At 34.8% G+C, this 17,345-nt stretch overlaps 1 protein-coding gene across 3 annotated transcripts in view; it reads left to right on the forward strand.

The window, feature by feature from the left end:
• The window catches only part of PPP2R3A (protein phosphatase 2 regulatory subunit B''alpha), a 147,826-nt gene that overhangs the window by 74,337 nt on the left and 56,144 nt on the right, over positions 1-17,345 (forward strand). For all 3 annotated transcript variants that reach the window (XM_033132840.1, XM_033132839.1, XM_033132841.1), the window contains 2 exons: positions 6,239-6,313; positions 14,189-14,275. In XM_033132840.1, the coding sequence (XP_032988731.1) occupies positions 6,239-6,313; positions 14,189-14,275 (162 nt within the window). The remainder of the gene's footprint in view (positions 1-6,238; positions 6,314-14,188; positions 14,276-17,345) is intronic.

The following is a 17,345-nucleotide window of genomic DNA, read 5'->3' on the forward strand; positions in this document are numbered from 1 at the left end:
TCTTCTGTAACTACCAATTTGTATTTCTTAATCCCATTACCTTTTTCACCCATTTCTCCAACCCTCCTCCCCTCTGGCAACCCTCAGTTTGTTCTCTGTATCTATGAGTCTGTTTCTGTTTTGTTTGGTAGTTCTGTTTTGTTTGGAGAAATGTCTATTCAGGTGCTCTGCCCATTTCTTAATTGGATTGTTTGTTTTTTTGGTGTTGCGTTGTTTGAGTTCTTTGTAAATTTTGGATGTTAACCACTTACCAGATGTATCATTGGCAAATATTTTCTCCCATTCAATAGGCTGTCTTTTCATTTTGTTAGTGGTTTCCTTTTCTGTGCAAAACCTTTTTAGTTTGATGTACCCATTTGTTTATTTTTTTCATGTGTTTCCCTTGTCCAAGATTATATCAGAAAAATTTTACTAAGAGCAGTGTCAGAGAGTTTACTCCCTATGTTTTCTTCTATGTTTTAGTTTTATGGTTTTAGATCTTACATCTAAGTCTTTAATCCATTTTGAATTTATTTTTACATATGGAGTAAGAAGGTGGTCCAGTTTCATTTTTTGCATGTATCCGTCCAGTTTTCCCAGCACCATTTATTAAATAGGCTGTCTTTACCCCATTGTATATTCTTGTCTCCTTTGCCATAGATTAAATGACCATATAGGTGTGGGTTTATTCCTGGGCTCTCTATTCTGTTCCATTGATCTATGTGTCTCTTTTTATGCCGGTACCATGCTGTTTTGATTACTATAGCTTTTGTAGTATAGTTTGATATTAGGTATTGTGATACATCTAATTTTGTTCTTTTCTTTTTTGTGAAGATTGTGCTATTCAGGGTCTTTTGTGGTTCCATATAAATTTTAAGATTATTTGTTCTATTTCTGTAAAAAATGCTATTGGCATTTTGATAGGAGTTGCATTGAATCCATAGATGCTCTGGGTAGTATGGACATTTTAAGGATGTTAATTCTTCCTATCCATGACCATGGTATATGCTTCCATTTATTTGTATCTTCTTGTTTTTCAGTGCTTTATAGTTTTCTGAGTACAGGTCTTTTCCCTCCTTGATTAAATTTATTCCTAGGTACTTTGGGGGTTTTTTGATGTAATTGTAAATGGGATTGTTTTCTTAATTTCTCTTTCTGATATTTCATTATGTAAAAATGATTTCTGAGTATTAATTTTGTATCCTGCTACTTTACTGAATTCATTTATCAATTCTAATTTTTTTTGGTGGAATCTTTGGGGATCTCTATATATAGTATCATGTCATCTTCAAATAATGACAGTTTTACTTCTTCCTTTCCAATTTGGATGCCTTTTATTTCTTTTCTTGTCTGATTGCTGTGGCTTAGAACTTCCAGTACTATATTGAACAAAAGTAGTGAAAGTTGGCATCCTTGTCATGTTCATGATCTTAAGGAGAATGCTTTTAGTTTTTCCCCATGGGGTATAATTTTAGCTGTGGGTTTGTTGTATATGGCCTTTATTATGTTAAGGTATGTTCCCTCTGTTCCCACTTTGCTGAGAGTTTTAATTATGAATGAGTGCTGGATTTTGTCAAATTCTTTTTCTGCATTTACTGATATGCTCCTTTGATTTTTATCTTTCATTTTATGTGGTGTTTCACGTTAATTGATTTGCAGATATTGAACCAGTCTTACATCTCAGGAATAAATCCCAATTGATCATTGATTGTGATCTTTTTAATGTATTGCTGAATTTGGTTTGCTAATATTTTGTTGAGTATTTTTGCATCTATGTTAATGTCTCTGGTTTTGGAATCAGGGTAATGATGGCCTTGTAAAATGAGCTTGGTAGCTTTCTCTACTCTTGAATTTTTGGAATAGTTTGAGAAGGATGGGTTTTAATTCTTCTTTGAATGTTTGATAAAATTTATCTGTGAAGCCATCCAGTCCAGGACTTTTGTCTGTTGAGAATGTTTTGATTACTGATTTGATTTCATTTGTAGTAATCACTCTGATCAGATTTTCTGTTTCTTTTTGATTCAGTCTTGGAAGATTGTGTGTTTCTAGGAATTTATCCATTTCTTACTGATTGCCCAATTTGTTCGCATATAATTGTTTGTATATAATCCTTTGTATCTCTGTAGTGTCAATTGTTACTTCTCCTCTTTCATTTCTGATTTTATTTGAGTCCTCTCCTTTTTTCTTGATGATGCAGGTTAAAGGCAAATAACTTGATTTTAAAATGGGCGAAGGACTTGAAAAGACATTTCTCCAAAGAAGATAAAATGTCTAACAAGCATATGAAAAGATGTTTAACATCACTAAATAAGCAGAGGAATGCAAATCAAAACCACAATGAGGTATCACCTCACACCTATTAGGATGCCTATTATTAAACAAAACAAAACAAAACAGGAAACAAGTATTGGTGAGGATGTGGAGAAATTGGATCACTTATGCACAGTTGGTGGGAATGTAAAATGGTACAGCCACTATGGAAAATAGTATGGAGTGTTCTCAAAAAAATTAAAAATGGAACCACTTCTGAGCGTATATTCAAAAGAATTGAAAACAGAATTTCAAAGAGATATTTGCATTGCCATGTTCATTGCAGCATTATTCACAATACCTAAGAGGTGAAAACAACCTAAATATCTATCAGCAGATGAATGGATAAAGAAAATATGGTATATACATACAATGGAAAATTATTTAGCCTTTTTTTTTAAAAAAAGGAAATTCTATCACATGCAACAACATGGATAAACCTTGAGGACCGTATGCTAAGTGAAATAAGCCAGTCACAAAAAGACAAATACTGTATGATTCCACTTATATGAGGTATCTAAAGTAGCCAAACTCATAGAGATAGAAAGAAAAATGGTGGTTGCCAGAGATTGGGCTGGGCTGGGGTGGGGTGGGGGGCTGTTTGGTAAGTGTAGAATTTTCATTCGTGCAGGATTGGGGAGCTGGGATCTGGGAATCTGTTTCACAACAACGTGCAAGTGGTTGACGGTATTGTACTGTACATTTGGAAATTGTTGTACATTTGGAATTTTATGTGTTTTTTTTTAACCACAAAAAGAAAAGAAAGCTGGGTAGCTTTATTAATATCAGACAAAATAGTTTTTATAGCATAAAATATTGCTAGGGAATAATGAAAGGATCAATTCAGGATATAACAATTATGAATGTTTATGAACCTAATAACATACCTTCAAAATGCATAAAGCAAAATCTGATAGAACAGATTTAGAACAAAGATAAATTCACAATTCTAGTTGTAGATTTCCATGTACTGCTGTCAATAATGAATAAGTAGAGAAAAATTAAATAAGGATGTAGAACACTTGAACAACACTATCAAGCACCATTACCTAATTGATTTTATGTTACACTTTACCTGACAACAGCAAAATACACATTCTTTTAACACGTACACAGAATATTTGCCAAGATAGACCATATTCAAATCCCATATAACAAACCTCAATAAATTGTAAATATTCAGCTCATTAAGTTTCTTCTCTGACTATAATGGGATTAAGTTAGAAATAATAACAGATCTGTGAAAAATTCCTAGATATTTGATAACTAAATAACACTTCTAAATAACCCATGTGTAAGAGAGGAAATCAAAAAGAAAATCAGGACGTATATTATACTGAATGAAATGAAAACACAACATATCAAAGTTTGTGGGATATTGCTAAAGATGTATTTAAAAAGTGAGTTTAGCAAGGTTAGAGATACGGGCTCAATATACAAAAATATTTCTATATACTAGAAACAAACACTTGGAAATTAAATGGTATTTTTTAAATACCATTTATAATACCACCCCAAAATATTAAATACTTAGAGATGAATCTGACAAAAGATGGGCAAGATCTGTACACTAAAAATAGCAAATCACTGCTGAGAGAAATTGAAAGAAACCTAAAATAGAATATAAACAGTAACAAATGAACTGAACTGTATCACACATGAATAACATAGCCACATTAAATAGGACAAAGTAAGAAAAGGAAAGCACTAACCTAACTTACCTTGGAAAACAGTATTTTAATTGGATACTGTATGACTAAAGACAAAAGGAACTGTAATTAAATACTGTACTGTAGTTAGTAACTTTATTTCTCAATGGGTTGTGGGTTGGCAATTCTGTTCAAGTTACAAAGAAAATGGGGAAGGCTATGATGATGAACCTTGGGGTATTGGATTGAAATCAGAGCTATCTGTATGATTGCATAGTTTTTAATATGTAGAGATAGTTGTAGAAAAAAATATGTGTGTTTATGTAGATTCGTATACATACACATATTCCTAGTTCTGCCTGCTAAGAGGACCCAGGAATAATAACACCCTAGTAGTAATGAGCACACCTGGCACCGAGGTTTGGTTTCTAAATACCATTCTACAATAAAAGAAACCAGGGCTATTTGGAGAAAAAGTTGATTCCAGGGCTTGAGCAAGGAAAATGTAAGATGTACCTGGACCGTCTTGTGACCCCAGAAATTATGGAAGTACTCACAAAAGGATGGCCATGTCAGGAAGACCCAGGAGCCAACCTGATAGAGTTCCCATTGGCCAAAGCTATTATCATTTTGAGCAAAAAAATAAATAATGATAGTATTGAATTATAACCCATAAAATAAAATTAATACTCATGAGTCTATGCTGATATAAATTGAACAAATAAATACATGGGAGAGAGGGGACAGCTAGCTCTTCATTACAGAAGAATTACAGTTAATAAATGTAGAAGGAATTAGAGAAACACAGAATCACTATTAGGTAAACACCACAATATAAATGTCACAGTCAAGTTCCACCAATGGCTGTCAAAATCAGTGGGCAAAAGTTTGCGCAGAAACAGGATATTGGCAGAGTCTCTAGGTGTCTCCCCCACTATATTTATCAATTATTAAGGGAAAATAATAATTTTTTGATGGCGAACTCAGAAGACACTTCAACCAAGTGTGTTCAGAGTTAACACCACAAGATATAAGACATATCGACATCACATACTCCTTGTATGACTGAAAAGGATACAACCTCACTTCTATGGTCTACCTGCTGAAAGTATATAACTTTAATAATGAAAGAACATCAGACAAAACCACATGGAGAGACATTCTACAGAATAACTGACCAGACTCATTAAGTGTCAAAATCATGAAATACAAGGAAAGACTGAGAAACTGTCACAAATTGGGAGAGACCGATGAGACACAAGAACTCTAAATGCACTGTAGGAACCTGAAACAGAAAAAGAAAAAGACATTAGGGGGAAAACTGGTAAAATTTGAATAAGGTTTGTAAGTTAGTATTGTATCAATGTTCATTTCCTAGTTTTGATAATTGTACTATGGTTTGTAAGTTGTTACCATTATGGGAAGCTGGGGAGACAATTTCTCTGCAATATTTTTGCAACTTTTCTATAGGACTGAAATTATTTCCAAATAAAAAGGTAAAGGTCCATTGGTTTTAGATTGTGTTGGTAGGGATGTATAGATACCTGCTCTGAAGAACCAACAGAGATATAACTGAGGTCTGTCCATTGACGAGTAACCGATTAATAGATTATATTTATGTTAGCATTGCTGTTGCCTCTGGTTATTAAATTATCTCTAATAGGTTCTCTAGGCTTATTCATAGTGCTTTAAAAATCTAATTAGAACTTAAGGTTTTAATATTTTTATAGTCTCCCATGAGAACAAGATATTAGATTTTAAAATAAAAAAGAATTGTAAATTAAGAACAGATTTATCCACACAATTATTTCAATGGACATTAGCTGGCTCACACAACATAGACAGATTTCAAACTACTTGGCTACATGGCTGGTTTTTTCCCCAAAATTTCCCATGTCTCTAGGTTAAGAACAAATCGTTCTAGTTGGCTTATGTCTATCATCTTTTCTGTGAAAATTTCACTTAGCAACCCCTACCAAGAATTGTGGGATAAATTTCCCTGACATTCCTTGATGTGTTAGAATTACAGTACATTGGATTCACAGATTACCAAATAATAGCTAAATTAAAATTTCAACTTTTTATTGAAATGTACTGTGCATATTGAAGAGCACACATAAGTATGCTTGTGATAAAATTTGAATTTAATAAAGTACTAATTAAATTTTAAGTGCATTATTCAGTATTCTACAATAGCAAGTTTGCTCAACCTGGCAACTTTTTCCACAGGAAGGAAAAAATTCTGTTGGTATTTTAGTGGGTTTCTTGGTATGTTTAGTTTTGATTTTGTTTTTTTTCAGGATGTGGTGGATACACACCCTGGCCTCACGTTCCTGAAAGACGCTCCAGAATTCCACTCCCGCTACATCACCACGGTAGGCTGAGTCCACTTTTTTCTTAATATAACTCCAGAAATCTCCCTTTTATCACTATCTAGTGGCCATGGTTTCCCATCTTCATGCAAAAGGTAACACGGGGTGTAATAATTATCTTAAGTAGAAGGAAGGTCCAATGAAGTTGAATTGATTAATTTACATCTGTTTGCCTTCTTAGAGTGTATGTACCCAGTGCTTAAGAGGAAATTAAAGTCATTCTGTCTGGTCCTGGGAAGTGTATCTTTTGCTGTGTCATAAAGATTGATACCCAGTTGATCTGTAGCATTTGCAAATAATACTGGAAAGAATTTTCAACAACCTTTCCCAGAAAAAGATGTGCCTGTAGTACTTCAAAGTTAGAAGTAGAAATGATAGTAAGAAATAGTTTGTGTGTCATCAGAAAACAAATCGTGTAAGAATTTAACATAATCACAATCTCTGTTTTGTGAGGTCCTTTGTCATTCCCTGTTTCTCATGTACAGCCTCAATGGATCAGTCACAGGCAAGGCATGAATGAGGAGTGAGAGCACACAGGCCTGCAGTGCACACTGCAGCCTCTTGTCTTGGGAGGAATTCCAAAGCTGAGCCCAGGCACAGCCACATTCACAGCCACACTCCAGAGCAATGGCCCTTACCTCTGGCTCTGATCCCCCAGACATAGGTCAGTCTCCTCTGAGGAAGACCCTCTCATTCTTAGGGTACTTTTTTTGGCCATGGATTTATTGAGTTCTACCAAGTTACAGAATACAACCATTTTTATTTTCTCCTGTAGGAACTTCATTCTTTGCTTTTAGCTTGTTTGTCTGTATTCATAAATCTTTATAAGACTTTATTTGAGCCAGAAGGTATCAATGTCATCTAAGACCGTCTCAGAAGTTATTATTGCCTGTGAACCACAAGACTATACTAAATTACCTCCACCTCAATCACCCAGGCCCGTCACCCTTGTTTCTCACTTGGATTACTTCTAACTGGTCTCCCTGCTTACACCCTCAGCCTGGTCTCCACAAGGTAGAGTTATCCTTTGAAAATGTAAGTCAGATCATATCACTCCTCTGCTCAACCCTCCAGTGGTTTTGCATCTCACTCGGAATAAAAGCCAAAGCTCTTGCCAAGACTCTCCATAATCCCCCACCCCTCACATCCCCTGCTCTCGGATCTTACCTCCTACCATCCTGCCCCTTGCGCTCTGCTGCAGCCACAAAGGCCTCCTCAGTGTTGCTGGACCAGACCAAACGCAACATCTGCCTTGGGTACATTGTTCTTGCTCTTTCCTCTGCCTAGAACACTCCTGCAGATTTCTACGTGACTCACTCTCCCACTTCATCCAGATGCATGCTCAACTATTGCTTTATTAGTGAGGCCTTCCCTGATGACGCATGCCGTCTTCACCCTTCTTCTCCTGCTGCCCCTCCCCCTACACTCTATTCCTTTGTTCTGTTTCATTTTTCTTCTTAGGACTTATACCATCTGATACTTAACATTTTTGTTAGCTTATTGTCCATTTCCTTCTCTATAATATAAATTCCATGAGAGCAGGGACTTTGTCGATATTTTTCACGGTTGTATCTCCAATACCTAGAATAGTGCCTAGTACATAATAGATACACAGTAAATATTTATTGAGTGAATAAGTGAAAGTATTCATGTTTAAGAATTCTACACATTAACTCTGCCTTCAATCCCAAAGAGAATTTGGGGGTTCTGATTGTTGACTGTTTATAAACTCAGGGCATAGTAATAGCATAATTTAGAATCTTAAGAGTTGGGTAAAATCTTAGAGAGACTCTAGTCCAACCTTCTACCAATTCAGAAAATGCTCTCTCTCTAGAGGAACATTTTATTGAAATTTATTCTTAGAAAAGATGTTAAAGAACAAGATTGTAAAATAAAGATACACTTTCTTTCTTTACACTTTCTAGTTTGGTATTTAAATGATGGTCTGTGGTCATCTAGCAAGTGGTCCCCAGGAACTTTTATGATGTCAGAGTGAAAAGCCACAAAATAGTTTTATTCACATATAATTCACGTTTTCCAAGAAATTCTGTTATGTTAATTGTTGACCAGAAAGAGCTACATTGGTCAATTAATAGGATACAGTTAATTATCTTTGCAGACATATTTTCATGGAATTTGCATATTATTTACATTTTTTTAATTTATACTTTATTAGTATGATGCTGCTTTAGCCCAAGTTCACAAAAATGAATCCATTACTCAGAGGTAATCATTAAATATAAAATACTTGTAATGAAATAATGATAACAGAGCAGCTCAAAATAGCGTCATAACTTAAGTAGTAAACAAGATCCAAATATAGAATGTGAATGTGTTATGTACTGAGGTAAGTGTATCAGCTGTTGTGATAATCTCATACTACCATCCAAAAAAAGAAAAGTGCAAATAAAAAGTATCACAGTGAATATCTGGAAACAGAATTTTTTTGGACTGGTTATCTGCTCTCCCAGTGCCTTTTCTATTAGGAAATTTGGTCAAATAATGGCATGAAGTCATTCAAACTTTTGCAGTACTTCAGAGTACGGTGAGTTTTTCTAGAACAAATACAAAATAAGATTTATAGTATGAAGTTAATTATGTTGTTAAAGGCACAGAAGTGACAAATTAGAGAGGCATCATTCTAAACCCTGCTTGTGCCAAACAGATAAGATCACACTATTTCCAATATACTTACAAAGATCAGCCTCAGAATTAATGACAAATATCTCAGAAAAAGCAAAATTAATTTGTCTTATTACCCTATTGAATATTACATAATGTCAGTGACATACATGTACAACAATTAATATATTTTGTTTGCATGCTGAAGTTATTCAGTTATTGCACTTTACTGTTGGAAGAAACTGCTGAAACAGAGTATGACTCAAATGCATATTAGCTTATGTGTGGCACATATATGATGAAAAATTGGGCAACTTCTGTTTTCTATTGATCACTGAAAACCTATGCTATAGAAAAAGACTTTTTGTTTGTTTAATTATTTCATCAGCTGTTTTTAGACTGGTAAACAGAACACCAACTAGGCATACAGCAAATAGGACATCACTACCCAAATAAGGAATTGCACCTAACATCACTCCATATTCTTCATTTCCAGAGAAGAGTTGTCAGTTGAGAAATAAACCTCTTGATATTGAATGAAAATGAAAATTGGAAATACCAGCAAATTGTAGCCCTTGAGTTTGCAGTTTTTCATGTCATGAAAAGAAATTGCCAGTGAATAAAAGCTCTGCGTATCCTAACTGGCATATGCTGACTTTTGAGGGAAGAGGTGCTCACATTAGTTTTTAAAATCAGTGATGAGATTATGAAAATACTTCTTTATGACATCAGTGCTGGCAGTAAAGATATTTCTGTGGCTTGCTAAGATGGTGTCTTAGTGATGTATGCAGTGTCTTAATTGGCCTGAATCCATCACTTCAGGCTGAAATGCCAGGAGTTTCATTGTTGAGGACAAGGTACTAATATTTCCTGAGATGACTAACCTGGGGTGGAGACTGCTCATCACTAACAGCTGCTTAACTCTTTCTCCTTGAGAACTTTTCCCCTTGATAGAGAAAGAACTGATTTTTATTAGATTTTTTTTAAGTCCAAATTCTACAGAAGACCATGAAGAAATACTTCTCAGAGCCATATTAACCAGAGTGTATCAGGAGTCCATTCACCACCCCCAGCCAAGTAGAAGAGCCACGCTTTCAGCCTTTGAGTATGTTCATTTGCATTCAAGTCATCTACAACGATCGATCTCTCTGTAATTTCTGTGTCTGCATTCGATCCACTTGTCAAAAACTATCTGACAGATCCACTAAACACTTACTTCCATTCCTGATGACTTGTAATTGTGAATTAGAGGTTTCTAATTCAATAGATAACAAAGGAAAATAAAGGAAACTGACTTATTCAAATTGTCTATCAAGTTGACTAGAGATTCCCTTGGTCAAAATTCATTCCTCTCGCTGGAAGTAAACAATTATTGTTATTATTAATTTTTAAATTTTGTTCTCTGTATATTTTTTAATGTGCCTAATTTCTTTTTTGTTTACCTAAAAGTGGTAGGCCAAACTTAGGGGGGGAATAGAACGTAGAACCAGCAGCTAAATGCTCTCACCACTAGATGGTGCCCCTATCTTGGTAAGCTAAAATGCTGAATCAGTAACATGGAAACCAGTAAATGTGCTGATGAAGTGGAGCCACTAAATAAGGAGATTTAGACTATAGAAAAATGGAATACAGGTACTTTTTTTTTTTTAATTATTTGATTCGAAGGTTAGCAGAGGCTAAAACACGAAATGCTTAACAGTCATAACATTTGCAGACTTAAAAAATTCTGCCCAAAACAAAAAATGAACAAGAAAATGAAATAAGCAAAAATACAAATTAAGGTTTTATAATTTTAAGTGTAATACAGTACTTCCATACATAATATATAATATTTGAGTATATATAAATATAAAATTTAGATAGATAGGAAACTTAGACTTTAAGATAAATTTATATTCAAAATCAAGAAATAAAGACAAAAATCTAATGCTCAATAAGAAAAATTTGATGTAATAATATGTATTGATGTTGACTTTAACTTGAGAGTGAGGACATGGAACTATGATAAATGATATTCTTAATGTTCTTAATTTTACATATATATATACATATATATGTATATATATATTTAAATATATATGTAAAATTTCCACAGTAAAACACCTTTTTTAGATGAACTTCTGCCATGCTAGTGCTAAGAAGATAGTATTGAGTAAGACACATTCCCTGCCCTGAAACACCTCAGAGTCTGAGTAATTGGGGCCAATAGTGAAATTAGACACTAGGTAGTCCCAGCTCCCAGGCTAATGCAGGAATCCTGCCAACTTCTACCTAAATAATTGTGGTGAGAAGAAACCTTCCATCTTCGTACAACCCAGTGCTTCCTAGAGCTAATTTTAGGAAACTCCTCCTTATACTGAAGCACTTCAGTATAAGGGCATTTTTATCCAGTAGCTCCAGTTCTGCCCTCTGGTACAACACAGAAAAGTCAGTTTCTTCTTCTGCCTGATAGCCATTCAGATCATAGTCACATCCTCATTCAGTCTTGTTTTCTTCCTTGAGAGTAAATATTACGCCTGTATATACACCTGAGATTTGGAAGTGATAATAAAACACCGAAGTGCAGGAGGGAAAAAAAAAGAGTAAATGTTACCACATTAGTAGTTATCACAATAATTTTGAATATATTTACCCTTCCTGTTTTATGTTTTTGCATATTTTATATGCAATCTGTAAATCATACACGACAATACTGCGATATGTGAAATCCTAATTAGAGACCTTCCTTGGGTTGGCAACCATCTGTTATTCAAAACTGAATAGAGTTATTCAACTATCTATGAAGGCAACCTATACAAGTATGTCTCTATCACAAATGTAACACAAAAATCTTTGTTACATAACTTTCAAACCTCATTAATTTATCAAGCAGTTTTCCAAAGAAGATATACAGATGGCCAACAGATACATGAAAAGAAGCTCAATTTCACTAATCATCAGGGAAATGCAGATCAAAACAACAATGAGATATCACCTTATACCTGTTAGAATGGCTATTATTTAAAAGACAAGATATAACAAGTGTTGGTGAGGATGTGGAGACAAGGGAACCCTTGTGCACTATTGGTGGGAATGTAAACGGGTATAACCACTACAGAACATAGTTTGCCGATTGCTCAAAAAATTAAAAATAGCACCACCATATGATCTACGGATTCCACTTCTGAGTATTTACCCAAAGAAAATGAAAACACTAACTCAAAAAGATATATGCACCCCATTTTAATTGCAACATTATTTACAATAGCCAAGATAAACAAGTGCCTATCAGTGGACGAATGGACAAAGAAAACTCCATATAATGGAACATTATGCAGCCATTAAAAAGAATGAAATCTTGCTATTTGAGACAACATTGATGAACCTTGAGGGCAGTATGCTGAGTGAAATAAGTCAGACTGAGAAAGACAAATACTGTATGATCTCACTTATATGTAGAATCGTAAAAAACAAAATAAAAACCAAACTCAGAGATTGGTGAGGCAAGGCGGGCGATGGAGGGGGAGAGAGAAATGGGTGAAGGGAGTCAAAATGTACAAACTACCAGTTATACAATAAATAAGTTCTGGGGATGGGATATACAGCATAGCGAATACAGTTAATACTGGATTGCATATTTGAAAGTTGGTAAGAATGAATCTTAAAAGTTCTCATCACAAGGAAAAAATTCTGTAACTGTGTATGGCGACAGATGTTAAGGAGACTTACTGTGGTGATCGTTTCACAATATATACAAATACTGAATTGTTATGTTGTATACCCAAAATTAATATATGAGTACTGTATGTCAGTTATACCTCAGTTTTAAAAAAATTACCAAGCAGTTATTAACCATCTGATACATGCAGAGCACCATGTCAGGCCCTGGGACGCAAGTCAGAACGACCCGGTTTCATAGAGTTTGGAGGTGATGATGGGCAGGGGTGAACATCATGAGTGTTAAGCATATAACCGCAGGATGACGGAAGGAGACCTAGGTGACAGCAGGAACACAGAAGACAGAGTTCTACCCCAAGCCCTGTTCTGGGGCGTCCTATGGAGTTGGCAGTTGAGCTAGATTCTGAAGGGTCGGAAGGAGTTAGCACTGATAGCAGGGGTAGGCTGAGGAATGCTGGGCAGCAGAAGTCTGGATCTTCATCCTGAGGCTAGTTTTTCCCTGTTCTTTTTGAGAGTCACTCTGTTTGCTAAACAATCCAGAAGCAGAATGGTGGTTTGGTCTCTCATTAGGACTACTCTTTGGACATATGTCCAAACGTCTCCCCTTTTTTGTTTTCTTGCACTAAAATAGCTTTTTTAAAGATTCTAACTTCTTCCATGATAAAACCACCAAGGGCACCAAGACATAGATTGTCTAATATCTATGTTATTAGACAATCAAAATCAAAACCAAGTACCAAAAAAGCTGCTTAAATTGTTCTTCCCACCACTGCTTCCTTTTGGAGGAAAAACAAAAAGCAAACCTGAAAGATCAAAAGGAAATTCAATGCATGGGAAGCACCCCAGGTAAACTTGTTAAGAATGCACTGTGGCCTCCTACCTCCTGGATTGCAGCCTTTCTTCCTTTTTCAATTCTCCCTACAGCACAGCACACGCATCCTCAATCTCGGGCATACTTGTTACTATTCCTTCCTCTCCCATCCTGTTCAGGGCTTTCTCCATAATTTCACATCTGTTAAACTCATTAAGACATTAGCTAGCAACAAAATTGTTCATGCCCAAATAAGGACTTGGGATATCAATTATTCCATATGTATTTGAGTTTCTAGAGAGAGTCTGGAAGACTAAAGGTCTTCAAGACTCCAATGAATAAGGCTATAATAACTAGAATCATGCCCTCTTGACTCATATCATGTTGGCAGCCATTCTTCTGACCTATTAAATGTTAAGCCAACCCAGCATATATTTCCCACCTCATTTACCTTCCCAAAGCATCCAGCCCAATAAGCACTACTTGAATCAGATCAGTCATCACTGTATAAAATGAAAGGTAAGCAAGGAAAGTGACATGTAGGCAGCTGGAAAATGCGGACTTGTGGGCAGAGCATATATTTTTATTCTTCTTAGAGTGATCAGGTCAGATGCAAACTATATGGATGTAGAATTTTAAACTAGATTGTTAATTTTTGCTAGAAATATTTGACATAATCAAAAAGCCAAAACTTGTCTTGATTCAAAGTATATTCATAAGATGGCCTTTGGTAAAGCAATAGATACCTTTAATGTTTTTATTTGGTTTTGTTTTCCTTTTGGAACCAGGTTATTCAGAGAATATTCTACACAGTCAACAGATCTTGGAGTGGAAAAATTACTTCAACAGAGATAAGAAAAAGCAATTTTTTGCAAGTATGCCTCTCATTGGAATTCTTGTATAAGGAGCAATTTAAATAATATTCTTACTTCCTTTAACAAATATTGGAGTGCTTATTACATGCAAAGCTCTGTCACTACTTTCAGTCATTAAACATTTTATTAGATACCTTGGATGTGCTGGGGGGAACAAAGATGAATAACAAGGGATTTTTGCATCAAGGCTTGCACTATGGAGCAAGAGAGAAAGTGCAGAGCCATACCTGACTTGAAAAATTCCACAGAAATGTGTAATAAATATGCAGAGAAGGCTTTACAGAAGGATCAGCATGTGATCTTGACCTTGAAGATACCAGGAGTTTACCAAGAAAAAAAAAATTAGAAGAAAAGGGGATTCCAGATAGAGGAAGCAGTACAGTGTATAAGCCAAGACCCAGAAGCGTGGAAGTGTCATACTGAGGAGCTGCAGAACAGTCTGAAGTGGCCAAAGGCTCCACAGACGGTGACAAGTGATAAGGCCTGAGGGGTGAGATGGGACCAGGTTGGGAAGGGCCTTGCAAAGGAAATAGAGGAATTTCCACTTGATCCATTCAGCAATGACTCTTTGTCCAGTTTCTGCTGGAGAAAAGTACTGAAAATTCTTTTCTATAAGAGTACATTTCATTCAATTATTTTATTTATTTTATGACAGAGAAAGTATTGGCCACTAGTGGGAGCCTTTTACCGAGATAATCTTCATGCTGATTGTTCAAGCTTCTATTAATCTAAAGAAGTACAATTGTTCATATTTGAAAGGAAATGAAATATTTTAAATGAATTATACTAAATGAAGTTTAGGCTAATAAGACAACCTTATTTACTCTTTATTTTTCCCTATCTGGGACAAAGTAATGAAGACTTGGCAAAATTAGCAGCCCATAATAGATACATAAACTTTTAAAATTCTAAAACGAACAGCAATCACCAGTCATTATTAATGTTTATTGAACACCTGGTGCCTGCCTGGGCTCTCAGTAGGTAATATGGGATGGGTTGAAATGGCAATAATTCCATAAAAGAGGCCTTACACCTTGAGAAGGATAATAATCCTTCACATTCCTGAAGCACATTAGAGTTTATAGTTTCTGGATCATTATTATAGTCCATATTTTCTTTTTACTGATGATAAAATTTGAGGCCCAAATGTGATTGAACGACCTGGATAAGATCAAACAGCAAGTAAGTGGCTGAACTGGAAATAGAACCCAAGTTTTGCTGCCTAGAGCATGATTTATTTTCCCCTCTATTTTCTTCCCTACCCCCTCCTTAGTTCTCCTCTTAGTACATGAATATATGCTCATAAAACATTCAAATAACTTGACTATATCTAGAATAATAATCTGAAGTCACTGTCTCTTCATCCTGCCATTTCACTCCTTGACCGAGAGGGAACCCATATTATCTATGGTTTTATTTCCGTGTGTGTGTGTAGTTTTATATGGCTACTTTTTTTAGTTTTTTTGTGTAATATATGAAATCACACTAATTATTCTGTTGACTTTTTTTTTTTTACTTAATAATGTGTCTTGACGTTCTTTTCATTCCCATTCAAATAAATCTGTCTCATTCTTTTAACTACTATATAATCTACGGCATGGCTGTACTGTCTGTAATTAATTAATTACATGTTTCTCTGTTGATGGTGTTCAAGTCATTTTCATATTTTCTCTATTACAGCGATGCAGTAAATATCCTTACAAGAATTTCTCTGGACTAGAGAGGGAAAATTTCTCTGGACTACTAGAGGGAAAATCCAGAAATTATTAATCTGTTTCATTTTATGAAAATGAGAGCTCCTTGCTTCTCAAGATTTGTTTTGTTGTACATATTCTGCTTTATATGCATTAAAGAGCATTTTATAAAACAACACTACAAGCAAGTTTGGAAAACAAGGAAAATCATATTTTATCACCCTAACACAACTAATATCATTGTGTGTGTTCTTCTAGTCTCATTCATATACATATTTGGAATTTACTGTTGTACATAGTTCTTAGTGTGCACAATCTTATATTCTGTATTTTGCACTTACCACATCATGGTTTTCTTTTGTTTCTATGTAGACTATAATATTTACTGGCTACATAACCTTCCATTGAGTAGTTTTCCCATATTTTAATAATTCATGTTTTCAATTTGCTTAAGCATTTTGGTGTCCCAATATTTACATTTTAGAAAATATTTTTTATCCAAGTAATACATTTGCATTATGAAATAGTCACCTTTGTCCCTTAATGTTTTTTTACCTTGAATTCCATTTTATTTTTCAATAACATTGACATGTTTTCTTTCTATTAAGATTTAGCTAGTATATGTTAGTCCATCTTTTGTTTTTTAACATTTCCTTTTAAATTTTTAGACTCATCTCTGATGGACAGCATATACCTAGATCTCTTTTTTTTATTTGGTTTTTATACTCAATCTGCAAATCATTTAATAGGGAGATTTAACTCATCTTTATTGTGATTGTTGATATATCTGGTATTATTTCTGTCATTTCATTTTGTTTTCTCTATTTCCTAAGTTTCCTTATGGTTTCTCTTAGCTTTATTTCTGAATCTTTTTTTTTAAAAGTATATTGGGGTGACAATGATTAGTATAGTTACTACATAGGTTTCAGGTGTACAATTCTGTAATACATCATCTGTATATCACATTGTGTTCACCCATAGTCAGTTCTCCTTCTGTCACCCTGCAGCCGCTATGGAAGGTAGTGTGGAGGTTCCTCAAAAAATTAAGAATAGAATTACCATATGACCTAGCAATCCCTCTCCTGCGTATCTACCAAAAAAATCTGAAAACATTTATATGTAAAGATATATATGCTCTGATGATCATTGCAGCTCTATTTACTGTGGCCAAGACATGGAAACAACCAGTGTCCTTCGATCGATGATTGGATAAAGAAGATGTGGTATATATACACAATGGAATACTATTCTGCCATAGGAAAAGATGAAATAGAGCCATTTGCAACAACAGGGATGGAACTTGAGATTATTATGCTAAGCGAAATAAGTCAGAAAGAAAAAGTTGAGAACTATATGATTTCACTGATATGTGGGCT

This window comes from Rhinolophus ferrumequinum, chromosome 17 (assembly GCF_004115265.2).
Source record: "Rhinolophus ferrumequinum isolate MPI-CBG mRhiFer1 chromosome 17, mRhiFer1_v1.p, whole genome shotgun sequence".
Classification (NCBI taxonomy): domain Eukaryota; kingdom Metazoa; phylum Chordata; class Mammalia; order Chiroptera; family Rhinolophidae; genus Rhinolophus; species Rhinolophus ferrumequinum.